This window comes from Saccopteryx leptura, chromosome 3 (assembly GCF_036850995.1).
Source record: "Saccopteryx leptura isolate mSacLep1 chromosome 3, mSacLep1_pri_phased_curated, whole genome shotgun sequence".
Taxonomy (NCBI): Eukaryota; Metazoa; Chordata; class Mammalia; order Chiroptera; family Emballonuridae; genus Saccopteryx; species Saccopteryx leptura.
The window spans coordinates 369,487,608-369,515,452 of record NC_089505.1 but is presented as its reverse complement, the minus strand read 5'-3'; the positions used below and the strand labels follow the sequence as shown (position 1 = coordinate 369,515,452).

The window sequence follows — 27,845 nt, the reverse complement described above, 5'->3', positions numbered from 1 at the left end:
GTGCCCTTCCTGGCTGGATGACTGGGACATGTTCTGTGCTTCTGTGGCAGTCTGTGTCCTCATACTGGGGAGTCGGGGGGTGCTCTGTGATTCTGTGGCAGTCTGTGTCCTCATACTGGGGAGTCGGGGGGGGTGCTCTGTGCTTCTGTGGCAGTCTGTGTCCTCATACTGGGGAGTCGGGGGGGGTTCTGTGCTTCTGTGGCAGTCTGTGTCCTCATACTGGGGAGTCGGGGGGTGCTCTGTGCTTCTGTGGCAGTCTGTGTCCTCATACTGGGGAGTCGGGGGGTGCTCTGTGCTTCTGTGGCAGTCTGTGTCCTCATACTGGGGAGTCGGGGGGTGCTCTGTGATTCTGTGGCAGTCTGTGTCCTCATACTGGGGAGTCGGGGGGTGCTCTGTGCTTCTGTGGCAGTCTGTGTCCTCATACTGGGGAGTCGGGGGGTGCTCTGTGCTTCTGTGGCAGTCTGTGTCCTCATACTGGGGAGTCGGGGGGTGCTCTGTGCTTCTGTGGCAGTCTGTGTCCTCATACTGGGGAGTCGGGGGGGGGTTCTGTGATTCTGTGGCAGTCTGTGTCCTCATACTGGGGAGTCGGGGGGTGCTCTGTGCTTCTGTGGCAGTCTGTGTCCTCATACTGGGGAGTCGGGGGGTGCTCTGTGCTTCTGTGGCAGTCTGTGTCCTCATACTGGGGAGTGGGGGGTGCTCTGTGCTTCTGTGGCAGTCTGTGTCCTCATACTGGGGAGTCGGGGGGTGCTCTGTGCTTCTGTGGCAGTCTGTGTCCTCATAATGGGGAGTCGGGGGGTGCTCTGTGCTTCTGTGGCAGTCTGTGTCCTCATACTGGGGAGTCGGGGGGGGCTCTGTGCTTCTGTGGCAGTCTGTGTCCTCATACTGGGGAGTCGGGGGGTGCTCTGTGCTTCTGTGGCAGTCTGTGTCCTCATACTGGGGAGTGGGGGGTGCTCTGTGCTTCTGTGGCAGTCTGTGTCCTCATACTGGGGAGTCGGGGGGTGCTCTGTGCTTCTGTGGCAGTCTGTGTCCTCATACTGGGGAGTCGGGGGGTGCTCTGTGCTTCTGTGGCAGTCTGTGTCCTCATACTGGGGAGTCGGGGGGTGCTCTGTGCTTCTGTGGCAGTCTGTGTCCTCATACTGGGGAGTCGGGGGGTGCTCTGTGCTTCTGTGGCAGTCTGTGTCCTCATACTTGGGAGTGGGGGGTGCTCTGTGCTTCTGTGGCAGTCTGTGTCCTCATACTGGGGAGTCGGGGGGTGCTCTGTGCTTCTGTGGCAGTCTGTGTCCTCATACTGGGGAGTCGGGGGGTGCTCTGTGCTTCTGTGGCAGTCTGTGTCCTCATACTGGGGAGTCGGGGGTGCTCTGTGCTTCTGTGGCAGTCTCTGTCCTCATACTGGGGAGTCGGGGGGGGGTTCTGTGCTTCTGTGGCAGTCTGTGTCCTCATACTGGGGAGTCGGGGGTGCTCTGTGATTCTGTGGCAGTCTGTGTCCTCATACTGGGGAGTCGGGGGGGGGTTCTGTGATTCTGTGGCAGTCTGTGTCCTCATACTGGGGAGTCGGGGGGTGCTCTGTGATTCTGTGGCAGTCTGTGTCCTCATACTGGGGAGTCGGGGGGGGGTTCTGTGATTCTGTGGCAGTCTGTGTCCTCATACTGGGGAGTCGGGGGGGTTCTGTGATTCTGTGGCAGTCTGTGTCCTCATACTGGGGAGTCGGGGGGTGCTCTGTGATTCTGTGGCAGTCTGTGTCCTCATACTGGGGAGTCGGGGGGGGTTCTGTGCTTCTGTGGCAGTCTGTGTCCTCATACTGGGGAGTCGGGGGGGGTTCTGTGCTTCTGTGGCAGTCTGTGTCCTCATACTGGGGAGTCGGGGGGGGTTCTGTGATTCTGTGGCAGTCTGTGTCCTCATACTGGGGAGTCGGGGGGGTGCTCTGTGCTTCTGTGGCAGTCTGTGTCCTCATACTGGGGAGTCGGGGGGTGCTCTGTGATTCTGTGGCAGTCTGTGTCCTCATACTGGGGAGTCGGGGGGGGTTCTGTGATTCTGTGGCAGTCTGTGTCCTCATACTGGGGAGTCGGGGGGGGTTCTGTGATTCTGTGGCAGTCTGTGTCCTCATACTGGGGAGTCGGGGGGGGGTTCTGTGATTCTGTGGCAGTCTGTGTCCTCATACTGGGGAGTCGGGGGGGTGCTCTGTGCTTCTGTGGCAGTCTGTGTCCTCATACTGGGGAGTCGGGGGGTGCTCTGTGATTCTGTGGCAGTCTGTGTCCTCATACTGGGGAGTCGGGGGGTGCTCTGTGCTTCTGTGGCACTCTGTGTCCTCATACTGGGGAGTCGGGGGGGTTCTGTGCTTCTGTGGCAGTCTGTGTCCTCATACTGGGGAGTCGGGGGGTGCTCTGTGCTTCTGTGGCAGTCTGTGTCCTCATACTGGGGAGTCGGGGGGGGTTCTGTGCTTCTGTGGCAGTCTGTGTCCTCATAATGGGGAGTCGGGGGGGAGTTCTGTGCTTCTGTGGCAGTCTGTGTCCTCATACTGGGGAGTCGGGGGGTGCTCTGTGATTCTGTGGCAGTCTGTGTCCTCATACTGGGGAGTCGGTGGGGGGTTCTGTGCTTCTGTGGCAGTCTGTGTCCTCATACTGGGGAGTCGGGGGGTGCTCTGTGATTCTGTGGCAGTCTGTGTCCTCATACTGGGGAGTCGGGGGGGGTTCTGTGCTTCTGTGGCAGTCTGTGTCCTCATACTGGGGAGTCGGGGGGTGCTCTGTGATTCTGTGGCAGTCTGTGTCCTCATACTGGGGAGTCGGGGGGTGCTCTGTGCTTCTGTGGCAGTCTGTGTCCTCATACTGGGGAGTCGGGGGGGTTCTGTGCTTCTGTGGCAGTCTGTGTCCTCATACTGGGGAGTCGGGGGGTGCTCTGTGATTCTGTGGCAGTCTGTGTCCTCATACTGGGGAGTCGGGGGGTGCTCTGTGCTTCTGTGGCAGTCTGTGTCCTCATACTGGGGAGTCGGGGGGGGTGCTCTGTGCTTCTGTGGCAGTCTGTGTCCTCATACTGGGGAGTCGGGGGGGGTGCTCTGTGCTTCTGTGGCAGTCTGTGTCCTCATACTGGGGAGTCGGGGGGGGTGCTCTGTGCTTCTGTGGCAGTCTGTGTCCTCATACTGGGGAGTCGGGGGGTGCTCTGTGCTTCTGTGGCAGTCTGTGTCCTCATACTGGGGAGTCGGGGGGTGCTCTGTGCTTCTGTGGCAGTCTGTGTCCTCATACTGGGGAGTCGGGGGGTGCTCTGTGCTTCTGTGGCAGTCTGTGTCCTCATACTGGGGAGTCGGGGGGTGCTCTGTGCTTCTGTGGCAGTCTGTGTCCTCATACTGGGGAGTCGGGGGGGTTCTGTGCTTCTGTGGCAGTCTGTGTCCTCATACTGGGGAGTCGGGGGGTGCTCTGTGATTCTGTGGCAGTCTGTGTCCTCATAATGGGGAGTCGGGGGGTGCTCTGTGCTTCTGTGGCAGTCTGTGTCCTCATACTGGGGAGTCGGGGGGTGCTCTGTGATTCTGTGGCAGTCTGTGTCCTCATAATGGGGAGTCGGGGGGTGCTCTGTGCTTCTGTGGCAGTCTGTGTCCTCATACTGGGGAGTCGGGGGGTGCTCTGTGCTTCTGTGGCAGTCTGTGTCCTCATAATGGGGAGTCGGGGGGTGCTCTGTGCTTCTGTGGCAGTCTGTGTCCTCATACTGGGGAGTCGGGGGGTGCTCTGTGATTCTGTGGCAGTCTGTGTCCTCATACTGGGGAGTCGGGGGGTGCTCTGTGCTTCTGTGGCAGTCTGTGTCCTCATACTGGGGAGTCGGGGGGTGCTCTGTGATTCTGTGGCAGTCTGTGTCCTCATACTGGGGAGTCGGGGGGTGCTCTGTGATTCTGTGGCAGTCTGTGTCCTCATACTGGGGAGTCGGGGGGTGCTCTGTGCTTCTGTGGCCGTCTGTGTCCTCATACTGGGGAGTCGGGGGGGGGTTCTGTGCTTCTGTGGCAGTCTGTGTCCTCATACTGGGGAGTCGGGGGGGTGCTCTGTGCTTCTGTGGCAGTCTGTGTCCTCATACTGGGGAGTCGGGGGGGGTTCTGTGCTTCTGTGGCAGTCTGTGTCCTCATAATGGGGAGTCGGGGGGTGCTCTGTGATTCTGTGGCAGTCTGTGTCCTCATACTGGGGAGTCGGGGGGTGCTCTGTGCTTCTGTGGCAGTCTGTGTCCTCATACTGGGGAGTCGGGGGGGGGTTCTGTGCTTCTGTGGCAGTCTGTGTCCTCATACTGGGGAGTCGGGGGGTGCTCTGTGCTTCTGTGGCAGTCTGTGTCCTCATACTGGGGAGTCGGGGGGTGCTCTGTGCTTCTGTGGCAGTCTGTGTCCTCATACTGGGGAGTCGGGGGGTGCTCTGTGCTTCTGTGGCAGTCTGTGTCCTCATAATGGGGAGTCGGGGGGGGTGCTCTGTGCTTCTGTGGCAGTCTGTGTCCTCATACTGGGGAGTCGGGGGGGGTGCTCTGTGCTTCTGTGGCAGTCTGTGTCCTCATAATGGGGAGTCGGGGGGTGCTCTGTGCTTCTGTGGCAGTCTGTGTCCTCATAATGGGGAGTCGGGGGGTGCTCTGTGCTTTTGTGGCAGTCTGTGTCCTCATACTGGGGAGTCGGGGGGGGCTCTGTGCTTCTGTGGCAGTCTGTGTCCTCATACTGGGGAGTCGGGGGGTGCTCTGTGCTTCTGTGGCAGTCTGTGTCCTCATACTGGGGAGTCGGGGGGTGCTCTGTAATTCTGGTCGTTGGAACACACGTGCAGCACGTAACATGGTCCCGGCGCTACCAAAGGGTCAGTAAGCAGTGGCCCTGGCTGTGTGCTGTGGTGATTACCGTATTTCCCCATATATAAGATGCTCCCATGTATAAGACACATCTTAATTTTAGGGTCCGAAATTTGAAAAAAAGCTATTACATAAAGTTATTGAACTCAAGTTTTATTCATCATAAAATCCATACAACTCCTCATCACTGTCAGAACTCCCATCCCTCATCCGAGTCTGATGACAGGTCACTGTCTTCAACATGAGCGCAAAAACAAGCGCGGAAAAGTGGGAAATGCAAGTAAAAAAATCTACAACCGCTGTATAAGACGCACCCAGTTTTTGGACCCCAAATTTTTTGGGAAAAGTGCATCTTATACATGGGGAAATGCAGGATCATGGGTTCTGCCTTCGTTGTTACAGAGACGGCAGCTTGCATGCCCCCTTCCTTAGATGTTTCTCACGTCGCTTTCTGACGCTCAGTTTCCTAACCAGCCCTCAGAGGGCCCGTCCTCAGGTTTGCTGCTGGCCCTCCTTCTCTCCTCTCCCTTTTGCACACACGGTCCCCTTGCCTCTGCCCGTCACAGGCCTGGGCAGGACAGAAGGGACCCTTGTCCTCAGCGGGCTCGCAGTGCGGGGCGGGGCTCCCCTCAGTCTCCCTTCCCACCACCGAGCCCTCCGCTCGCCCCTGCGTGTGTCCTCATGCCCGCCTGCCACCGAGCCCTCCGCTTGCTCCCATGTGTGTCCTCGTGCCCGCCTGCCACCGAGCCCTCCGCTCGCCCCTGCGTGTGTCCTCGTGCCCGCGTGCCACCGAGCCCTCTGCTTGTTCCCATGTGTGTCCTCGTGCCCGCCTGCCACCGAGCCCTCCGCTCGCCCCTGCGTGTGTCCTCGTGCCCGCCTGCCACCGAGCCCTCCGCTCGCCCCTGCGTGTGTCCTCGTGCCCGCCTGCCACCGAGCCCTCCGCTCGCCCCTGCGTGTGTCCTCATGCCCGCCTGCCACCGAGCCCTCCGCTCGCCCCTGTGTTTGTCCTCGTGCCCGCCTGCCACCGAGCCCTCCGCTCACCCCTGCGTGTGTCCTTGTGCCCGCCTGCCACTGAGCCCTCCGCCCCTGCGTGTGTCCCTGTGCCCGCCTGCCACCGAGCCCTCCGCTCACCCCTGCGTGTGTCCTTGTGCCCGCCTGCCACTGAGCCCTCCGCCCCTGCGTGTGTCCCTGTGCCCGCCTGCCACCGAGCCCTCCGCTCACCCCTGTGTGTGTCCTTGTGCCCGCCTGCCACCGAGCCCTCTGCTCGCCCCTGTGTGTGTCCTCGTGCCCGCCTGCCACCGAGCCCTCCGCTCGCCCCTGTGTGTGTCCTTGTGCCCGCCTGTGGCGCGTCCTCTGCTCAGCTCTTCAGCGAGCCTTTTCTGAGCACCTGCCGCGTGGTGGCCGTGGCGCTGGCAGTGGGGACACCAGGGGAACCAGCGGCCAGTCCCTGCTTCTGGGGCACAGAATGTGCTTCCATGCTCTTGGTCCGCTGGCCGTGGTGGGACACACTCTCAGGGATGTGGGACCTGGCGGGCTCTCGGGTGCCCGTGCGCATCTCAGAGCCTTTCCCGCATCCACACTGCGTCCGCCTGTCCCCCCCCCCCCCCGAAGGCTCTCCCACCCCTCTAGGAGAGTGAATTACACCACTCCCGCTGTGCACTGCCCTGCTGAGGCTCCGTTACAGTGACCCATCCCCTGGCTTTGTGCTAGTCGGCAGTCATTTATGTCACAGTTACGGAGCGGCCACGTGAGTAACGCATGGACCCCATCCTGAAGGACGCTTGGTCAGCATGGGAGTCGAGCAGGACCAGGGGGTTGGCCGGAGTCCTGGGGGCACGGCCTGTGTTGCGTGTGCCGCCTCTGAGTAGCAGCAGTACTGGAGTGACGGGGGCACCTCGCCTCCTGTGGAGACATCGAGACCCATGGACGACGGGGGTCCATGCAGCTCAGTGATCCTGCGCACGTGACGCCCTGCGTGGTCGCGGTGGCTTCCGTGTGCGGTTCAGCACTGTACACAGCTCTGGGGTCAAGCTGGAGAAGTTTACAAGACAGGCTCTTCCTGGGACCCGGGGTGCCTTTCAGCCTGTACCGGGGACTCGTGTGTCCAGCGCATCGGGAGCGGGGACAGGAAGTAAACAAGCAGGACCGGGAGGGCAAGGAGGGGCTGGCCCTGTGGCCGGGGACTTCTACGTGCTGCTGGTGGCGGTGCTGACCCTCACACTCAGGCTTGTGTGACCCTGAGGCCCCATACTTGACGGTGACATCTGTGTCCACCGTCTCTATTTAAGGTGCTGAGTCACGTCACCTTAGGACGGCGTCCTTGCACCTGCCCTCTGGCTGCAGCGCCGGGTGTGCTTGTGGGGTCCGGTTAGCGGCGAGAGACGGTGTGTCTGGAAGGAGTGTGGTATGGCTGTTCTGGCCCGACTCCTGGTTCCCTCCTGTCTGAGATGCTTGGCTGTGGATAGCTTGTCCAAGCTCTCTACCTTCGGGGCCCCTTGTAAACGGGGTGGCTATAGTGTGCGGGTCAAAGTGCCCCTTGGACAGGTGGCCGTGCCCGTTAGCGCTGTCCAGCAGGGTCTCCAGGAGAGGACGGTCGTGTGTTCCCAGGCCCGCCCTCTGCTCCTCCAGGCTGCCCGCCCTCCCAGGCCCGCCCTCTGCTCCCTCCCGGCTGCCTCCCCTCCCGGGCCCGCCCTCCGCTCCCTCCTGGTTGCCTGCCCTGCCACGGCAGCACTGGGCGAGAGGGGGCGGTGCACTTACCCAGGTCATCTGGATGAACTTCTCATAAGCCCGGGTCCCTCCCTATGGGCATGGGACCACCTGCCAGTTTGCGTGGCTTCAGCGGAGGTAGCCAGGCCGCTCTGGAGCAGCGGACCCAGCTGGCAGAGTTGAGTCTGGGACGCGTCAGCGGCACATGTGGCCTAGGCGGTTGCTGTCCTTGTCATCAGTGTGGAGCAGGGGTCTCCAAACTTTTTACACAGGGAGCCAGTTCACTGTCCCTCAGACCGTTAGAGGGCCGGACTATTAAAAAAACTATGAACAGATCCCTATGCACACTGCACATATCTTATTTTAAAGTAAAAAAACAAAACAGGAACAAATACAATATTTAAAATAAAGAACAAGTAAATTTAAATCAACAAACTGACCAGTATTTCACTGGGAACTATGCTCCTCTCACTGACCACCAATGAAAGAGGTGCCCCTTCCGAAAGTGCGGCGGGGGCCGGATAAATGGCCTCAGGGGGCCGCATGTGGGCCGTGGGCCGTAGTTTGGGGACCCCTGGTGTGGAGTGTTGGCTGGCCCTGATGTCGGGTGGCGTGCGCAGCGGCTGCATCGGCTCCGAGCTGTGCTCGCTCTCACGGGTGGGCCCGTGCTCAGCCGGCCCAGCCTCGCAGGCCTGTCCACAGGGCGTCTCTCCCAGTACACTGAGCGGGGCTGGGGGGTGGATGGACTTAGCGCTGCTAGCGTGTGCGTGCGTGTGTGCGTGTGTGTGTGCGCGCGCGCGCGTGTGCGTATGGCGTGTAAGCTCATTATAGAAAATTTAGGGAATACAGGGCAGCTTGAAGTCTCCCTGCTCAGAGGCCACCAGCGCCAGCACACAGGTGTGATTTCCTGTTTCCTACGTGGCTGTTTTGTGCATTCTGGAGTACATTCTATTTGGTATTCTGTTTTTTTATTGCATATAACCCCCCCCCCCCCCACCATCTGTTCTAAATCTAAATCTGAAGGGATATCTTGGAATAATTTGTTCTGCCTCAGATGCTTGCTGAGGGCTTTGCGAGCGCCAGGGCTGTTAGTCATTGAGCAGGAGGGACGCTGATGGTGGCCAGCACAGTGGTGTCCCCCCCCCCCCCCCCAGTGCCTGCGCAGGTTAGACACTCCGCAGGAACTGCCTGCTCCTCATGCGGCCTGGTGCAGGGGTGCTGAGATCACCTGGTCAGGGTGGGGAAGTTGGGGGGTCACAGAGACTGACACTGGTGGGGTGCTGATTGTAAGTAATTTCATTAACTTTTATTGATTCTTCGGAACAGCCCATTTTACAGATGAGTCAGCTGAGGCATGTGTAAGTTTGGTTGCTTACTTGAGGGTCCCCAGCTTGAGGCAGGATTTGAACTCAGGCACTTTTGTCCTAAAGCCAGTGTCTGAGCCAGCAGGGCACCCCGCCCTGCCAGGTGGTGGTGACCTTCCAGGGCAGGCTCCGGTCCCTGCGCTCTGGTTCTGGGTGGAAGAGCATGCCGCTCGGCTCAGCACGTGGCGTTCTGACGGAGGTGTGCGCGTCAGGGCCCAGAGGAGCAAGGTGGAGCTGGGCTGATGAGCAGGAATTCCCTCTGCAAGAAAGCGGGCTGAGGCTCTGGCCGTGTAGCTCGGTTGGTTAGGGCACCGTCCCGATGTGCCAGGGTTGTGGGTTCAATCCCTGACTGGGCACGTATAAGAATTAACCAAGGAACGCATAAATAACTGGAACAACAAATCGATATTTCTCCTTCTATATCTACCTTCTCTCTAATGATCAATAACATTGAAATGATCTGCAGTTCATAAGAAGATAAACACGTAAAGAGAACGTGGGCCTGGCGTCCTCCAGCATGTGTGGGTGGGAAGCTGGCGGGGGGCAGGGCGGGGCAGAGGGCGAGGAGGGTGAGACCCGGCTGCCCTCGTTTCCCAGTGTGTGTCCGCAAGCCGGGCCCCTGCATGCTGGTTTCGCTGCACGCGCCCTGAGCGCTCCCCCGGCTCCCGCCCACCTGCCCACCTGCCCACCGGCCAGCCGGAGGGGACCTGAGTGCCCCGCTGGCCCCGGGTGCCCCTGCTTCAGAAACGGCCTGGCGGCACCTTTGGGAGGGCGGTCTTGGCAGGCCTCCGCGTCTTGGCCGGTGCTGGCCTTTCCCAGGGGTGGCCGGTGCTGCCGGAGCAGGTGGGTGGGTGCTCCGGGGGCTTTAGGGTCTTCCAGCAGGCGGGGCCCAGTGGGTTTCTCCTGGATGCGGGGCTGTTCCTTCCTAACGTGATGTCACATAGAAACTGTTGGCTGTGGAGAAATTCAGCTGAGCCCTGAGTTGATAGGAGCAAAGAGGGTGCTGGTTTTGTCAGCCGGGAAGCTGCTCAGTGGCTGCGAAAGTGGCGTGGCTCCAAGCTCGGTGCCTGGCCCACAGGTGCTGGTGGTCGCCTCCCAGCGCCCAGGGCTCTGGACAGTTCTTGGCCCTTTGCTCTGTCACATTTACAATGGCTTGCATTTTGGGGTTTTTGGGGTTTTTTTTTGGCTTTTTAAGACTGCGTCAGAATTTTCTGGGGAGATCAGTAAGCCTCACGTCACCCCAGTCACGTCATCCTCATCGCCCTTGTCATTGTCGTTGTAGAAAAACTGTATGGCGACTTCCTGAGCTGGAAGCTGGAAGAAACCCTGGCCCAGTTCCCTCTGCAGCCGGGGAAGGTGGCCACGCTCGCTGTGGACATCACGGTGAAGCTGGACTTCTCCTGCCAGGACAGCCTCCTCCAGGACCTCAGTGACGGTGAGCTCCCCCCGGTTGGCGCCTGCGCGTCGCGGTCCCCAGGCGGGCGCCCTGCAGCCCTCCCCCGCCTGTTGCCTGCTGCTCCCGCTTTGCAGCTGCTTGTCACTCATTAACTCGAGCTGCTTGAGACTTCTCCTGGGCACGCCGTCAGCCCGACTGAGTGCCTGTGTGTGCGGGAAATAATCAAGTGCTTTTCGTGAAGCAGTCCCTTAATTCTCACCCTCTGCTGGTTTGTGCCCCTTTGCCAGGAGGTCATCCTAAATTGGTGCAATGAGGGAATGACTGGTTGTTGTTGTTTTTTTTCCAAGTATGCCTTCTGTGATCTAATTAGCAGTGATGATAAAGTAGTCCTTCAAAGCCTGGTGATTTCTGTCAGGCCTTGGTGTCTGGAGAGAATGGGAATTTGTACTTGGGAATAGCTGATTACGGATAAGCTTTCATGGATTAATTGTGTCAGATTACGAGGCGTGCATTCAGACATTCATTTGGAGGCACTGCAGGGTGTATTGGTCAGCTCAGGCTGCCGTAGCAAAAGACCACGGGCACCGTGGCTTTAGAGCAGGTATTTCTTTCTCACGGTCTGGAGGCTGGAGGTCCTAGAGCAGGGTGCTGGCACGGTCCGCGGTGTCCTCTTTCTGGCCTGCAGACAGTGGCCTGATCTTGCTGTGCCCTCATGTGGCAGAGAGAGAGCTCTGGTGTCTCATAATTGACTCCTCTTGTCCACCTTGTTCCTGAAGCATGCCCAGCCTGGCCTACCCCAGGGCCTTTGCACTGATGCTTCCCTTCCTCGGATCACTGTCCCCCACAGTTCTGCAGGATTCACAGCTGACTATTCAGGTCTCCATTCGGATGTCTCCAGCGGAGAGGCCACCCTTGCCGTCCTCGTGGTGTCACCTGCATGACTCGTCCACCAGCTGTTCCCTGGAGTATCTTGCTGGTTTTTCTCCTGTCCGTCAGCCCCGTCTTATAGATTATTGGTTTTAGGGGAACAGGGCCCCGTCTGCCGTGCTCAGTCCTGTGTGCACGCTAGCTGGCTGGACCGTGATGGGGAAGAGCATAGAGTGGGGTGGTTTCAGGGGAACAGGGGCCCCGTCTGCTGTGCTCAGTCCTGTGTTCCCGCTAGCTGGCTGGACCGTGATGGGGAAGAGCATAGAGTGGGGTGGTTTCAGGGGAACAGGGGCCCCGTCTGCCGTGCTCAGTCCTGTGTGCACGCTAGCTGGCTGGACCGTGATGGGGAAGAGCATAGAGTGGGGTGGTTTCAGGGGAACAGGGGCCCCGTCTGCTGTGCTCAGTCCTGTGTTCCCGCTAGCTGGCTGGACCGTGATGGGGAAGAGCATAGAGTGGGGTGGTTTCAGGGGAACAGGGGCCCCGTCTGCCGTGCTCAGTCCTGTGTGCACGCTAGCTGGCTGGACCATGATGGGGAAGAGCATAGAGTGGGGTGGTTTCAGGGGAACAGGGCCCCGTCTGCCGTGCTCAGTCCTGTGTGCACACTAGCTGGCTGGACCGTGATGGGGAAGAGCAGCTGAGCGGGGGGCAGACAGGATGAGTCAGTGTCCGCCTCCCCCCACCCCTCCTCTTGGTGGGGGCTTCACCCTTGTGACCTCAGCGCCACAGCTGCCCCCGGGCCCTGCCTCCTAGTGCTGTCACGGGGGGGACTTGCTCTCTGGCACTCTAGTGTTTCATAGGCGTCACTGGGTTCCTTGAGTGATAATACTTAGACATATTTATATCATTAACAATGGTAGGAAACGGGTTTACCATTGGACACATTAGAGACTGACCATGTCAAGTAGATTTAATGTTACACCCTAAAAAGTATCAGGCGAAGTGGTGTCTTCCCTGTTTGTAAATGGCTTTATACCACTGGCCTGTGTTTTCCTGTTAGGAGGCAGAGGGTCACAGAGGTTCTGATGGCTCTTTCTCCCCAGAAGGAAGTCTGGCAGGAAACATGATACCTGCCACCTGACAGGTCCCGTGGTGACCTGTACCCCAGGGCATGTCTGGGAAGTAGACTTGCAGCTGATACAGGACATGCGAGGATGTGAGACGTGGTGGAAGCTGACCGTGTCTTCTACTGCTGACCCCCTGCTGGCTACCTGTGGCATGTCACTCCTGAGAGACAGAATGGAGGGCCACAAGGGGAAGCCTTTGCGTCCTTGGGGGTTGGTTTTGCTGGCTGCTGTGTTGCGAGGACCAGTACAGACAGGGTCTGGGAGGAATGGCTGTGGGCGGCTGGGGCCTCAGAGAAGTCAACCACTTGGTCTCTTCTGGAGGTGACTGGAGGGCACCTGAACGCCTTTGGAGGGTGTTCTTCTGGAGATTGCCTGGCTGGCCGGAGTGAGGTTCCCGCGGGTGTGACAGGGACAGGGGCAGTAGTTCAGGCGGGAGGCGCGGAGGCACGGGGGCCGTGGGGGTCTTGGGCCGGGGCGGCAGGCGGGCCGCCCTGGAGCACTGGGTGTGCCCGCAGCACAGAGCTCGGGAGCTGGCCCAGCGAGGGAGGGCTTCCTCTTAGAGCTTACTCTGTCCCCGTGGAGAAAGGCACTTCTCCTCGCCTGCACGTCTCTGTTTATTAAGCTGAAGACAGACGCTGCCCATGGGACGCTGGACCCAGCTCAGCTCTTTGTCGGGAGTTGGAGCTTGTGCGGAAAACAGACAGTGCTCCCTGGGACGTCTCATCGCAGCGTGCTCTCAGAGTTCATGACCACGGGCTTCAGTGTCTCGTGTCCGGGGCTGAGTTTCGGGGAGCTGCTGCTGGGGCGGGCTCTCCCACGTGTCCTTCCCTGTGGTTGGCTCTGGAACTGGGGCGTCCGTCAGTGTCTGTCCTGGTCTGCTGCTCTCCTGGAAAAGAAATACTAATTTTTGGAAATCTCAGTCCTTAGAAAATAAGAGCCGTGACTCATCCTGAGTGACGGGTGGCTGGATTCTCAGTGCTACACTGTTTGTTTTTCTCTTTGCAATCCCCAGACGCCTGAGGCTTTCACAAACATGCGATTTTAGAAGGTACTCTGGGATTTTAGTGAACCTGGGTGTTCTTCCCCGAGGGGGAGAGGGTAGGGGCTGCAAAGAGAAGGCACCTTTATTGAATGCTCACTGCGTCCAGGCACCTCCTCGTCCCCTCCCCTCCTCTTCCTCGTCCCCTCCCATCCTCTTCCTCATCCCCTCCCGTCCCCTCTTCCTCGTCCCCTCCCCTCCTCTTCCTCGTCCCCTCCCGTCCTCTTCCTCGTCCCCTCCCCTCCTCTTCCTCGTCCCCTCCCCTCCTCTTCCTCGTCCCCTCCCCTCCTCTTCCTCGTCCCCTCCCGTCCTCTTCCTCGTCCCCTCCCGTCCTCTTCCTCGTCCCCTCCCCTCCTCTTCCTCGTCCCCTCCCCTCCTCTTCCTCGTCCCCTCCCGTCCTCTTCCTCGTCCCCTCCCGTCCTCTTCCTCGTCCCCTCCCGTCCCCTCTTCCTCGTCCCCTCCCCTCCTCTTCCTCGTCCCCTCCCCTCCTCTTCCTCGTCCCTTCCCGTCCTCTTCCTCGTCCCCTCCCGTCCTCTTCCTCATCCCCTCCCGTCCTCTTCCTCGTCCCCTCCCGTCCTCTTCCTCGTCCCCTCCCGTCCCCTCTTCCTCTTCCTCGTCCCCTCCCATCCCCTCTTCCTCGTCCCCTCCCGTCCTCTTCCTCGTCCCCTCCCGTCCTCTTCCTCGTCCCCTCCCGTCCTCTTCCTCGTCCCCTCCCGTCCCCTCTTCCTCTTCCTCGTCCCCTCCCATCCCCTCTTCCTCGTCCCCTCCCGTCCCCTCTTCCTCTTCCTCGTCCCCTCCCATCCCCTCTTCCTCGTCCCCTCCCGTCCTCTTCCTCGTCCCCTCCCGTCCTCTTCCTCGTCCCCTCCCGTCCCCTCTTCCTCTTCCTCGTCCCCTCCCATCCCCTCTTCCTCGTCCCCTCCCGTCCTCTTCCTCGTCCCCTCCCGTCCCCTCTTCCTCTTCCTCGTCCCCTCCCATCCCCTCTTCCTCGTCCCCTCCCGTCCTCTTCCTCGTCTCCTCCCGTCCTCTTCCTCGTCCCCTCCCGTCCTCTTCCTCATCCCCTCCCGTCCTCTTCCTCGTCCCCTCCCGTCCTCTTCCTCGTCCCCTCCCGTCCCCTCTTCCTCGTCCCCTCCCGTCCTCTTCCTCGTCCCCTCCCGTCCTCTTCCTCGTCCCCTCCCGTCCTCTTCCTCGTCCCCTCCCGTCCTCTTCCTCGTCCCCTCCCGTCCCCTCTTCCTCGTCCCCTCCCGTCCTCTTCCTCGTCCCCTCCCGTCCTCTTCCTCGTCCCCTCCCGTCCTCTTCCTCGTCCCCTCCCATCCCCTCTTCCTCGTCCCCTCCCGTCCTCTTCCTCGTCTCCTCCCGTCCTCTTCCTCGTCCCCTCCCGTCCTCTTCCTCGTCCCCTCCCGTCCTCTTCCTCGTCCCCTCCCCTCCTCTTCTTCGTCCCCTCCCGTCCCCTCTTCCTCGTCCCCTCCCCTCCTCTTCCTCGTCCCCTCCCGTCCCCTCTTCCTCGTCCCCTCCCGTCCTCTTCCTCGTCCCCTCCCCTCCTCTTCCTCGTCCCCTCCCCTCCTCTTCCTCGTCCCCTCCCCTCCTCTTCCTCGTCCCCTCCCGTCCTCTTCCTCGTCTCCTCCCGTCCTCTTCCTCGTCCCCTCCCGTCCTCTTCCTCGTCCCCTCCCATCCCCTCTTCCTCGTCCCCTCCCCTCCTCTTCCTCGTCCCCTCCCGTCCTCTTCCTCGTCCCCTCCCGTCCCCTCTTCCTCGTCCCCTCCCCTCCTCTTCCTCGTCCCCTCCCGTCCTCTTCCTCGTCCCCTCCCCTCCTCTTCCTCGTCCCCTCCCCTCCTCTTCCTCGTCCCCTCCCGTCCCCTCTTCCTCGTCCCCTCCCGTCCTCTTCCTCGTCCCCTCCCGTCCTCTTCCTCGTCCCCTCCCCTCCTCTTCCTCGTCCCCTCCCCTCCTCTTCCTCGTCCTCTCCCGTCCTCTTCCTCGTCCCCTCCCCTCCTCTTCCTCGTCCCCTCCCCTCCTATTCCTCACGTGTCCAGCAGCTCTCGCCAGCTCCACTCGCTGGTTGGTCCTTCCCTCTCTGCCGTTTGGGGCTCCGTCCAAGGCCCTCGTCCTCTTCCTGTGCCCTCTCTCAGGACTCTGTCATCTGCTCAGGGGGCTTCAGTGCTCATCCCACACCCTGGCCACAGCTCTCCCTTGTGCTCCTGGCCCAGAGGCTCTTGAGTCTGGGGAGGTGGGCCTGAGCGGGGGGTTGGCCTGTGGCTGCGGTCCTGCCCCAGGCGGGGTCTTCCCCAGGGCCCTTCCTCGTGCAGCGGTCCCCAGGAGCTCTGCACCCTCGCAGCCCGCTGGGGCCGTGGCTGTGCCTGGCCGTTCCTAGCTGAGCCTGGCACTGGCTCTCACGGTGTCCGGTGGAGGCCCTTGGGGGCGCATGCTGGGTGCTGCACCGACTGTGGGTGCCTGTCAGCCAACTCAGGTCAGGTGTTCCCTGTGCGTCAGCCCTCAGGTCAGCTCCGGAGACAGTCACTATCAGTGGATCCAGCTGTCCTTGTCTCCGGGCGGGAGCAGGCTCTCTGCCCCTCGCCCTGCGCCCGTCTCAGACCCGCCGTCCTGTGGTTGTGCCAGCCGCTTGCAGGTGCTGCCCTCCTCTTGTTCTGCGTTCTCTGAGTTTCCTGCCCTCGTTCGGTAGGAAGAGGTTACTGACCACGGGTCAGACTGCCCTTCCTACTTCCATCTCCCCCATCAGCCTTCGGACTCACGACGGCCGAGGGGAGGTCGGCCACCCTTGCCTCCCGGGCCTCAGGAGCTCCTGTCTGAGTGGACGGGCAGTGCCATGGCACCCCCCGCTGAGTTCTCACACGTCTGTCTAATAGCTGGAGGTGCGCCCCTCCCCCGCCACCGTTAGCCTGCAGGCGGGAAGGTCAAGCAGTCCTTTGATTTAAACCAGGTGGGAAATACCCCCCCCCCCCCCCCCCGCAGAGAATGAGGAATGCAGGTGGTGTTTGCCAGGCATCAGCAGCAGGTGACCAGCAGGTGACAGTGCTGCCAGTGGCTGGAGCGAAGGTCTCTGCCCCACTGAGCCCCCTGCTCGCATCCCTGTGCCCCAGGCTGGTTGCGGGTTCTCTGGGACACGGGGGTGCTCAGCAGAGGGGCTTGAAGTGGCTGCTTTGCCTTGTTTTGAGAAAGGGATGCCTCTGTGGGTCCTGCACGTCGGTTTCTGTCAGCTCATGCTGCTGGTCGCCCCAGATCCTGCCATTCTGTTCGATGCGTGTTCCCGCCCTTCTGTCTCTGTCCAGCTTCCCAGCTCCGACGGAAGCGCTGCCGTTTTCAGTCTTGACCATTTCCGTCACCTTCCGCTTGGTGTCCTGGCTGCTGGCCTGGGCCCCTTTTCTCTGCCGGGCCTCTCTCTAACTCAGGACCTGGTGTGCCCACTGCCATTGTGCAATGGCACGGCCCCCTGGGGCAGTCCCTGGGGTGGCTCCCGGGCCCAGGTCTGCTGACTAGCTTCCACTCAGGGCCCACCTGCTCCCGCGTTTAGTTTATATTCCCCAGATGCTGAGCTTAGAGTTTCCTCTTCTCCCCGCCCCAGCGCAACACATTTTAGTAGGTCGTCAGATATGCAGTCGTTAGAATGGTCTCAATCGCACATATACAAATCCGTAGATCACCTTAGTCAATCCTTCGAAATGAAATCACTCACTGACAGTAACCCCTGACGTCCAGACAGTAACCCCCATCAGTAGTGCAAATTGCAAACACATTTTAAAAAAAGAGACCTTGTTTAGATATTTAAACCAAAGTAACTTTGAATACGTTCACTTGCCGAGTCAGATGCACTCAGCATGGCCTCTGATCACCCTGTCCGGTCCCGGGCTCGGTCTCACCGCTGTCCTGAACCCCGCGGTCCCCCCCACAGGGCCGTCTCCCTGTGCGCAGGCTCTTCATCTGCATGCAGGTGCCTGTCCGTCACCGTAATTACAGCTGTTTCCCTTTGTAATCACACTGGCTAATGTGTATTGTACGGCAGCACCAGGCCGACACTGAGCCCCAGTGGTGGCAGAGCTGACCGAGTGACGTGTTTCTCCGACCTGCGGGCCCTCTTTGCCTCCCGCCCTTGAGGGTAGACCGGTGGGTCCCAGAACCACCCCTCTGGACCTGGGAGTCACTGCGGGGGGACATTGGAAACGGCCTGGCTTCCCACTCGAGACACTGGGACTTAAGCATGAGTTGTGACCTGGGCACCAGGGGTTTAAAAAGTGTTCCAGCTGATTTGTAAGCACAGCTGAGTTTGGGAGTCTTCCGCAGTGGGGTCTCTTCATTCTCCTGGTCTTCAGAGACCCTCGTCACTCCTTTCTGCACAAAAACGGACACGTTCCTTGAGTAGACCCGTCACGGGAGATGGGTGCTAAGCCGTCGGCGGGCCCTCACTAAGGTTTTGGGTGATGCGGGGTGCCTGTAGGCCCGCCCGGTGGGCGAGGCTTTGTAGAAGCTCCTGTCGGGAAGGAAATGTGGTGTTTGTCCCAGGTTTAGCCAGGTAGTCACAAACCCGACTGTCCCGGCTCCTCCCACTGGGAATCGCAGCTTCCTCGCCCCCACAGCTGGTAAACTGACGCCTCCCGCACAGGGTGCGCGGGCCAGTTCGCCGGCGTGCACGGAGAGCCCAGGGCTGTGCCAGCCGAGCACGTAGTAAACACTCAGCTCCCAGGCCCTCCTGGTGGAGCTATTTTTATTGTGACTGCGCTTTTCCCTGCTGCCCGCAAACCCCACTTTCAGCTGTCCCTTCTCCCGTCCTCAGTGCCGGAGTCGGAGGGAGGCGTTATTTTAGCACACGAGATTGTTATTTCTGACTTGCCCACAGGGATGCTCTTAATAGAAAATTGAGCACTATAAACAGTAACTACGAAACTCTCCCTAAAAGCTCAACTTAATTCACGGAGATTCCGATTCCCACCAGTCTCAAGTCTGCTCTGTCCCCTGAGTCTGCTCAGCTCTCTGGCCGCCCCCTCGGCTGCCGTCCCGTCTGGGACACTTCTGGTCTTGTTTCCTGTTCATTGTCACCCCAGTCTGTTCTCTGTTCTCCTGTGATGGCCTGTGTTGGCAGGAAAACTGGCCGGATGACTGACCGGTTTCCTCCCTGCCTCCCTGCCCGGCCAGAGGCTCTTCCCACGGGCACCCCGGGACGTGTGTCTCCGCCCCCCACGTTTGTTCCTGCACTCTCGCCGCCCCCCACTGCGGCCCTGCCCCTCCCTGGCTCCTCGCTTATGCAAATCCATAGGTCACATTAGATAGATGATTTTTTGAAATGAAATCATACATTGACAATAATCCCTGCAGTCCAGAGAATAATCCTCCATCAATAGCACAAGTTATGAACACATTAAAAAAGAGACATTGTTTAGACATTTGAACCTTTGACTAAATACAAACTTAGTCTGTATTTGCGCTGGGCCACGGGCTCATCTACCTCCCGCCCTCCCAAAGTTTGAGTCTGTCCCCATTTGTAATTTACACCTGACCTGTCTTTTTCATCTCCAGTTGATTAGACAGCAGACTTCTTAGGCTATAAAGAAGCCATAGCATGGCTTTGTGTATGTGTGTGTGTGTTTCTGAGCTTGAAGGTGATAGCTTTTTGTGGTCCCTTTGAGGTTTTGAGGACTGCATCCAAAAAGGAGGCATTTTTAAATGTGATTTTTAGCCTTTTTTTTTTTTTGCACTGCGGGTTTCTTTCATTGATGCTCTAGAGTTGGTTCCCGTTTTAGAGCCAAGAAAACCGAGGTCTGTAGATTTGTGTGACTTGCTCAGAGTCTCTGTGTGTGTCGGGGAGGAGGGCCGCGGGGAGGTCTATCCCTGGATCTTCATAGCATGTGACACAAGCAAGGCCCCCCAACCCTGCCCTCCAGATTCCTGGACAGAATCTCACAGAGAGACCGGGGGACCCTTCCTGCGTCTCCTGTGCGTCCTCTGGACCAGCCGCTCTTGGTGGGACGTATCCATCCCGGGCCGTGGCTGGATTAGGGCCACCCCTGACCCACCAGGGCCACGTGGGGTGGAGGGGAGCTGCTCTGTGAGAAGAGGAGGAGCGCTGGGCTGACTGTCCCCCAACAGTGCTGGGCCCCAGTCCTGTGCTGCTCAGTGTGAAACCAGACCGGCATTTCTGAGGAGCCCGCAGTGTGCTGCTAATGATAGGGGTTTTCTGGGAAACAGCACATAGCTTGTCCCAGGCCATGGAGGAGGGGCATTAAGGCCCCCGGGGCACCAGAATGTGGCAGAGGACGACCCACTGGCCTTCTGCACCGGGCTCTCTACAGGCTCCCCCAGTTTCTAGGGTCGGATGCTGGGAAGTGTGGCCAGAGTCGGATTAAGGTCGGTTGAGGCCACAGGCCCAGAAGAAAATATTGGGCCCCTTAAAAAAAAGAGAGAGCCAGGAAAAATAAAAATACATGTTAACCATATTTTTAAATAAGTAAAAAATATTATGTACTATTAATTTTTTTTTCTTTTTCTGAAGTTGGAAACGGGGAGGCAGTCAGACAGATTCCCGCATGCGCCCGACCGGGATCCACCCGGCACGCCCACCAGGGGGCGATGCTCTGCCTATCTTGGTGCATCGTTCTGCCGCAATCAGAGCCATTCTAGCGCCTGAGGCAGAGGCCACAGAGCCATCCTCAGCGCCTGGGCAAACTTTGCTCCAGTGGAGCCTCAGCTGTGGGAGGGGAAGAGAGAGACAGAGAGGAAGGAGAGGGGGAGGGGTGGAGAAGCAGATGGGCGCTTCTCCTGTGTGCCCTGGCTGGGAATTGAACCCAGGACTCCCGCACGCCAGGCTGACACTCTACCACTGAGCCAACTGGCCAGGGCCTGTACTATTAATATTAATATTGCACATATGAATCCAAACTTGGTGTCATTAGAAAAAAGTGTAAAGTTGGGGTTTTGCGGGGCCCTTTGGAAGTCGGGGCCTGGGGTGCACGCCATTAAATCTGCTTCTGAGTGTGACATTTCTGTCTTGCAGCCGTTTGTGTTTGTAATGCTAGCTCCTCCCCAGTGGTGCCGTGGGGTCGTGGAGCCGTGTTACCGGCTGTCCCCATGGTGCCAGGGATGTTGAGGAAAGAAGGGAGAGAGGACATGCTTTCACGCTAACAGCTTTGGGTTGAGTCTTTGCAAACGGGTTTTACACAGACACATGGTGGACTTGTGTCAAACCAGGAGTCAGCTTTGAATGTGACTTTGAGATGATGGCATTGTTGTTGCTCACGGTGTAGAAATGGTAAGTATCAAATTTGAGCCTGCGATATATATTAATTCACTTACTGTTTTCTGAGGGTTCATGATCTGCTCAAGCCCTGCCAGCCACTGTGGGGGACACGGTCATGACAGTGACAAGAACTCTGTCTTCCTGGGGTTTGCGGTCACGTCAGGAATCTAAGATGTGCACATTGCTGCAGGGATAACAGTAGTGGTTTCTGAGGGCGCTTGCCGGGCGCCAGGCGTTGTGATACTTACGTGACACGCAGTCACTCGTTGTTGCCACTTCAGAGGTGAGGAACTTAGAGCTCTAAGAGGTTAAGGAACTCGGCGAAGGCCCTTCAGCCGGATGGTGGAGAAGCCCGGAATCGGGCCCCCGGTCAGTCAGATCCCACTCCCCGCCCGGACACGCAGCCTGCTCCCTGGTACAGGCTGCACGCAGAGAGCGTGGGGTCAGGGAAGAGGATGCATGTGACCCAGACAAGGACCCCAGGCAGAATGAGGGGGCAGGGGGTGTCGTTTCGCAGAAGGGCTGCCCGACTCCAGTGGTGGACAATGCGGGTCAGGGCGGGGCTGTGGTCCTGTGATCCGACCCCAGTGGTGGACGACGCGGGTCAGGGCGGGGCTGTGGTCCTGTGATCCGACTCCAGTGGTGGACGACGCAGGTCAGGGCGGGGCTGTGGTCCCGTGAGGCCGACCCCAGTGGTGGACGACGCAGGTCAGGGCAGGGCTGTGGTCCCGTGAGGCCGACCCCAGTGGTGGACGATGCGGGTCTGGGTGGGGCTGTGGTCCCGTGAGGCCGACCCCAGTGGTGGACGACGCGGGTCAGGGTGGGGCTGTGGTCCCGTGAGGCCGACCCCAGTGGTGGACAACGCGGGTCAGGGTGGGGCTGTGGTCCCGTGAGGCCGACTCCAGTGGTGGACGACGCAGGTCAGGGCAGGGCTGTGGTCCCGTGAGGCCGACTCCAGTGGTGGACGACGCGGGTCAGGGCGGGGCTGTGGTCCTGTGATCCGACCCCAGTGGTGGACGACGCGGGTCAGGGCGGGGCTGTGGTCCTGTGATCCGACCCCAGTGGTGGACGACGCGGGTCAGGGCGGGGCTGTGGTCCTGTGATCCGACTCCAGTGGTGGACGACGCGGGTCAGGGCGGGGCTGTGGTCCCGTGAGGCCGACCCCAGTGGTGGACGACGCGGGTCTGGGTGGGGCTGTGGTCCCGTGAGGCCGACTCCAGTGGTGGACGACGTGGGTCAGGGCAGGGCTGTGGTCCTGTGATCCGACTCCAGTGGTGGACGACGCGGGTCAGGGCGGGGCTGTGGTCCCGTGAGGCCGACTCCAGTGGTGGACGACGTGGGTCAGGGCAGGGCTGTGGTCCTGTGATCCGACTCCAGTGGTGGACGACGCGGGTCAGGGCGGGGCTGTGGTCCCGTGAGGCCGACTCCAGTGGTGGATGACGCGGGTCAGGGCGGGGCTGTGGTCCCGTGAGGCCGCTTGTTTTCCCTCCGCCCTTTACTCGGTGGCTGTCCTGGGGGTCCCCTGCACCCAGAGCTTCTGGGACCCAGCACCCCATCTCCTCAGGGACCCCCATGCCGGCGCTCCCCCTTCCCGCCCGGCCCTGTGGATGGGTCAGAGGCTCTGCTCACGCCCTCAGCCTCTGGGTCAGCTCCTCTGGGGTCTGCAGGCTCCCCTGGCCAGTCTGGTGCCGGTCTGTCTCTCAGCTCGAGTCCCCTCTGCAGCAGGTGCGACGTCACACTCGTGGGACGCTCATCGGGTGGTGACCACAGACAGAGTCATACGGACGCTGGACTGGTCTTTCCAGTCAGTTTATTTTTGAACAAAACCCCCCACAGTGAAGAAACCCCACTGACCCTCGCTCACTGTCCCTGTCCTTACCTTTCAGATGGGGTCAGCGTGAGCGGCTTCCCACTGTGCAGCCCCTTCCGACAGGTCGTGCGGCCTCGCGTGGAGACCAAGGCCGGGAACCCGCCCGAGGGCGGCAAGCCCGGGGACACGAGCCACGGGAAGGTGAGTCTGCCCACCCAGCGCAGCCTCCCGCCTTCCTGGAGGCGGTGTTGTGGGTTTGTTTCCCGAGGGGAAGGACATGTGCTGTCAGCTGACTGCAGAGGGTGTGTATGGACAGCGGCTTGGTGGCTTGGGGCGTCCTGTGCGGCGCTTGGAGGCAGCTCCCGCAGGGCCCGAGTGCGCCGTGTCCTCCTGTCGCTGACTTGCATTTCCGCGGGGAATGCGTGGGTGGACTCAGTGCACGCACGGGTTGAAGTAGCCGGTTTCCCGCCTCTTTCTGCATTTGAAAACTGCATTTGCTGTGTTATCCTCCGTTCAGACGTCTGTCCCGTAAACTTTCTTACTCCTGTGGCAACTCCTTCCACTCGGGTTTACGAGCACTCAGGAGGCCAGACAGGTGTCCCGGTGCCAGGGGAGTGTCCGTGTAAAGTCAGGTGCCGTAGGACTTCGGTGAGCGAGGCAGGTGTCTCCATGGCGCTCCGGGCATCCTGGACTGAAGCTCTGGTCCTCGGGCCATCGGCGTTCGGGGCCGCTCCGCTTGTCCACGCCTGCCTGGGACACAAAGGCTGAGCGGACGGAAGGTGTGTGCAGCTAGGTCACCAGACGGTTTGTCGTGCGGCGTGTGCGCCAGCGCAGACTTGCAGGACCCGCTCACAGGCTGATGCCAGCCTTGCAGAGGGCAGCGATGAGGCCAGCCAGGAGCGCCCGGTCGCCTGGTCCTGAGTCAGCGGCGGGAGGAGTTCTGAGGACTGGGGCTGCTCTGATAACAGTGACAAGGGGCGGAGGGACAGGGATGCTGTCTGAAGGGTGGTCACAGCCTGGGGAACAAGCTGCTGTGGGTGGGCAGAGATCACATTCAGGTGACCAAGCGCTGGTGTTGGGGGTGCGTCCCCTCCATTCAGGGCCCTGCAGGGCAGAGGGGCTGGGGCTGCGGGGGGCTGGCTCCCAGGAGTGCTCGCCTCGCTTCTCAGCCCGGGGCCGGGGTGTGTGAGGCGCTTCCTGCTAGCGGGCGCGAAGGCGGGGCGTGTGCACTGTGCGCACTGTGAGGCCAGGGTGGCACTGCGGGGCCTCGGTGCTGGTGGCGGGAGCTCTGCGGCAGGCGTGTGCACTGTGCGCACTGTGAGGCCAGGGTGGCGCTGCGCGGGCCTCAGTGCTGGTGGCGGGAGCTCTGCGGCAGGCGTGTGCACTGTGTGCACTGTGAGGCCAGGGTGGCACTGCGGGGCCTCGGTGCTGGTGGCGGGCGCGAAGGCGGGGCGTGTGCACTGTGCGCACTGTGAGGCCAGGGTGGCACTGCGGGGCCTCGGTGCTGGTGGCGGGAGCTCTGCGGCAGGCGCGACAGGAGAACCTGGCTTGACGCCCTCACAAGCGCCCTGGGGTGTCCCGTCACCTGCAGCCTCGTGACAGCTGACAGCAGCCCATTCTGCATCTCTCCTGGGGCTAAGCGCCCCTCAGCCTGCCCACGTGTGCCTCTGCCCCTCAGCACCCGCCCGGGTGGCCTTCTCCTCTCCTGGGACAGATGCCGGGGCGTCAGGGTCCGATGGCACGCTGCAGGGCGCGTGCTCCGGGGCCGGTCGTCTGTACTTGGCTGGGGGAGGGTGGCTCTGGCATGGATTTTCCCCTCAGTTGGGGATTGTAAGGCTGAACATTTTTTTTTAAATGATTGTAAATGTATATCAATGTAGGTAAATGTTTGTAACTGTTTAAATGTTGTACCATTTACTGCATAGATGTCAGGCACTTGTACATAAATTGTTTCAAATTCTCATGACAGCTGAGTAGGTGGTCTTATCCCCCAGTGAGGGCGCCCAGGCGCCGAGAGGGGGTGTGACAAAAGCGGAGTCACTCCGCTCTCCTCTGTTGTGGGGTGAGACCTCTTTCCCTCCACCTCCCTCCTGAGTTTTACTTGTGAATGGAATCCCAGATCCTGCTTTCAAGGCCCTCAGTCTGACCCAGCTGGACATGGCCGTTTATAGATTCAGTGTCCGCTGTGCCCGTCAGCCACACTGACGCTCCTGCCACCTTCCTCGTGGCCCGGGGGTCGTCCTGGGTAATTTCTCATCAGGAAACCTGGGCGGAGGGAACCGACATGTAGGACGTGCTCCGCAGGCCGGACTCGCGGCGTTTCATGTTTGCGGTTTTCTCCGTGTGTGCTAGCAACTCTCTCGTCAGGGGCGTGGGCACACTGACTGTAGGGAGGCTGTGTGCCCGGCCCAGGCTCACGGAGTTGGTGGTGGGTTCAGGGTGGGTTTCTAACTTTATACTGGGCCCGCGCACCCCCAAAGGCAGTGAGGAGGGGTGTGTGGGAGCAGCTCCATCTGTGTGTGGTCTGTTGTTGCTGACGCGGGCGGGGAGCTCAAGGCTGAGGTGACACTGAGTCTCTCGGGTGTCGGGCTGCGCCGTGACGCTCGGTGGGGTGTCTGAGGGGCGTAGTGGGAGCCGTGGACGTCCGGGGTGTCGTGCTGCCATGGGGGCACCTGTTGTCGAGCCTCCTGTACAGCCCAGCCTGTCACCTCGCCGTTCTCCCCAAAGCAGGAGTGATGTGGTTTAATTGGGAACATGCTCACCCTGTGAGATTGTCACCCGGGACCGGTGTAGTCATGGAAACCAGTGATTCAGGGAAAGCAGCTCCAGGATGGCCTCGGGGAATGAGGAGAGTGTGTGCCTCCCCAGGTCCGCTGGGAGGGCTTCCTCCCGTCCCGTCCACGGTCACGGGAGGTTTCTCTGCACGCCGCGGGGGCGCAGAGACGGTGGGGACTGGGCGCAGAGACGGTGTGTGTGGACACGGGGAGCCGGCTCTCCCGTGAGCCAGGCCCTGCAGGACGGCCTCCCGGCCCTCCGTCCCCCAGCTGTAAAGCGGAGTCAGGATGCTTCCTTCAGGGGCGGGTGTGCCCAGCAGGGAATGGATGGCCGGAGAGCCCCAGACCCATTGAGGAAGCAGAGTTTTTTGTTAAAACCTTCCCGAAAAGAAAATTCCCAGCCTGGGTGGTTTTGCTTATGCATTTTATGAAGCATTTCTTTCAGGGAAGAATAATATGAATTTTTTCATATGTGAACTCTTCTTTTGGGAAGCTAGAGAAAGAGTGAACTCTCCTGATCATTCTAGGAGGTCAGCATTACCCGGAAACCAGAGCCAGCTAGAGAGATGATGAGAACAGCGGCAACAACCAGGACTCCTGATCATAGACACAAACATTTTAGCAACATCTGAGCATAGCCTGTTCAGCAATACGTAGAATGTGGACCAGGGGAGGTTTATGTGTCAGATATGCAAGGCTGGTTTTAACATTTGAAGCACAACAAATGTACTTTTTCGTGTCAACAATCTAGAAAGAAAATCTATACAAGCATCTCAATGATTGATGTAGGAAAAGCATCTAACAACGTGCACTACCTGTTTTAATAAAAACTCTCAGGAAATTAGACGTAGAGTGGAGCTTCCTCAGCCCCAACCCGATGGCTCCCACTGCCCTTCAAGGTGCAGAGCTGAGTCCTGGCCCGGAGGGGCAGCCCCCCAGCTCCCGCCCCTGTGCTGGGGTCCCCTGTGCTCTTTCCTTTGATTCCCGGAGGGGCAGCCCCCCCGGCTCCTGCCCCTGTGCTGGGGTCCCCTGTGCTCTTTCCTTTGATTCCCGTAGGGGCAGCCCCCCGGCTCCCGCCCCTGTGCTGGGGTCCCCTGTGCTCTTTCCTTTGATTCCCGGAGGGGCAGCCCCCCCGGCTCCTGCCCCTGTGCTGGGGTCCCCTGTGCTGGGGTCCCCTGTGCTCTTTCCTTTGATTCCCGTAGGGGCAGCCCCCCAGCTCCCGCCCCTGTGCTGGGGTCCCCTGTGCTCGGAAGTTTTTCCTCAGTTCCTTTGATTCCCGGTGTGTTCCCCAGTTCCTCCAGGCCAACCTCTGGTGCCACCTTGTCTGCCAAGCCTCACAGGTGGCGTGAGCCGAGCCAGGCACCTCTGTGTCCCCACCCCGCTCTCCACGCCCACCTCTGCGGCCATCTTGTGCTTCTGTCCCCGAGTTCCCCTCGTTTCCTCATGGCCACAGGCTGCAGTAAATCTTCCCAGATGCAGATGTTGCCGGTGGCTGGGTGATGTCCTCGAGTCCACGGAGCCCTCTTGACTCTGTGGAGAGCCTTGCCATCCGCGAGGCGCAGCAGTGAAGTGAGAGTCTTCTTACTCAGAGGGACATCTGACTTCGACAATACTCGATGATACCCCACGTCACATGAAATACCCTATGTGACTTCACCTTTCCACTGGAGAACCGCGGGGTGTTCACAGGGCTCTTGTGTGCACCGGCATGTTAACAACTGTAGTTACAAATGATCCGGCGGGAAGAATCTACTAAGAAAACTGAGGAGCAGATGTAGTCAAGTTAAAAAAAAACTGTTATGCAACAAGTGACAAGTATTCTGAAGTTGTGTTACACGTGAAAAATGTTTCTGTGAGCCGTTTGGAGTCTGGGGGCCTCAGAATTGAGATTCCCCGTCAGCGGGGAGGGAGAAAGGTATGAGGCCATCTGCTTATTGGCTGCTTCTGCAAAGGCTGGCGAGCCGCCGAGCGTGCTGGGCTGGAGGGGCTCGGGGTCGGCACCGGGAGACTGAGCACTTTAAACAGTTGTTTCCAGATGACTCTCTCATGACGACGGCTTCCCATTACTCAGGTGGACCTCACTGAGCAGCTCAGGAAAGATTAATGTGCCCAAGGTCAAGCAATTACAAGGTTGAAGTTAGAATTCAAGCCCAGATACATCCAAATCCGAAGTCGGTGCTATTTCTGTTTCCAAGCTTATTATGGGATACAAAACAGTCTCTATTGATTCCAGCTGTATTTATAGAGCGGGGAGTATAAGCTCTTTCGCCAGTCTGACCCTCAGTGTTCAATCTGGAAAATGCAGATAATAGGACTTCCTCCTGGGCTGTTATAAGGAGTAAAGTGTCTGCTATTAGCCCAGGTAGATAAGAAACGCTTATAAAAACGGCAAATCCAATTCGCTTCCAAATGATTTCTAATCTGTCCCAGCAATAATTACAGAGACAGAAAAGTTCTTCCTACGAAGTTTAAGCCTAAGAAGCTTCAACAGAATCCTTTAATCTGCTCAACAATTTCAAAACCAAGTAAGAAACGTAGCCGCCGCAGCCAAGTCCAGCTGCCTGGGCGTGCGTTCCAGAGCGCAGTCGGTGGGGAGGCGAGTCGGGTTCCCGGAGGTCCCGGCACTCCTTCCTAGTCACCAGCTTTGCCTTCCGCGATCTTCGTCCTCCGCTTGAACCCCTGTCACATTTCGCCCACTCCATCCATTCAGCACACCCCCGGTGAGTCACTGTTCCG

General features: G+C 59.7%; 1 protein-coding gene across 1 annotated transcript in view; it reads left to right on the top strand.

Annotated features, from left to right (window-relative positions):
- The window catches only part of TRAPPC9 (trafficking protein particle complex subunit 9), a 364,330-nt gene that overhangs the window by 102,451 nt on the left and 234,034 nt on the right, over positions 1 to 27,845 (top strand). Inside the window, exons 17-18 of the mRNA XM_066379571.1 lie at positions 10,147 to 10,299; positions 22,412 to 22,536. Coding sequence (XP_066235668.1) covers positions 10,147 to 10,299; positions 22,412 to 22,536 — 278 coding nt within the window. The remainder of the gene's footprint in view (positions 1 to 10,146; positions 10,300 to 22,411; positions 22,537 to 27,845) is intronic.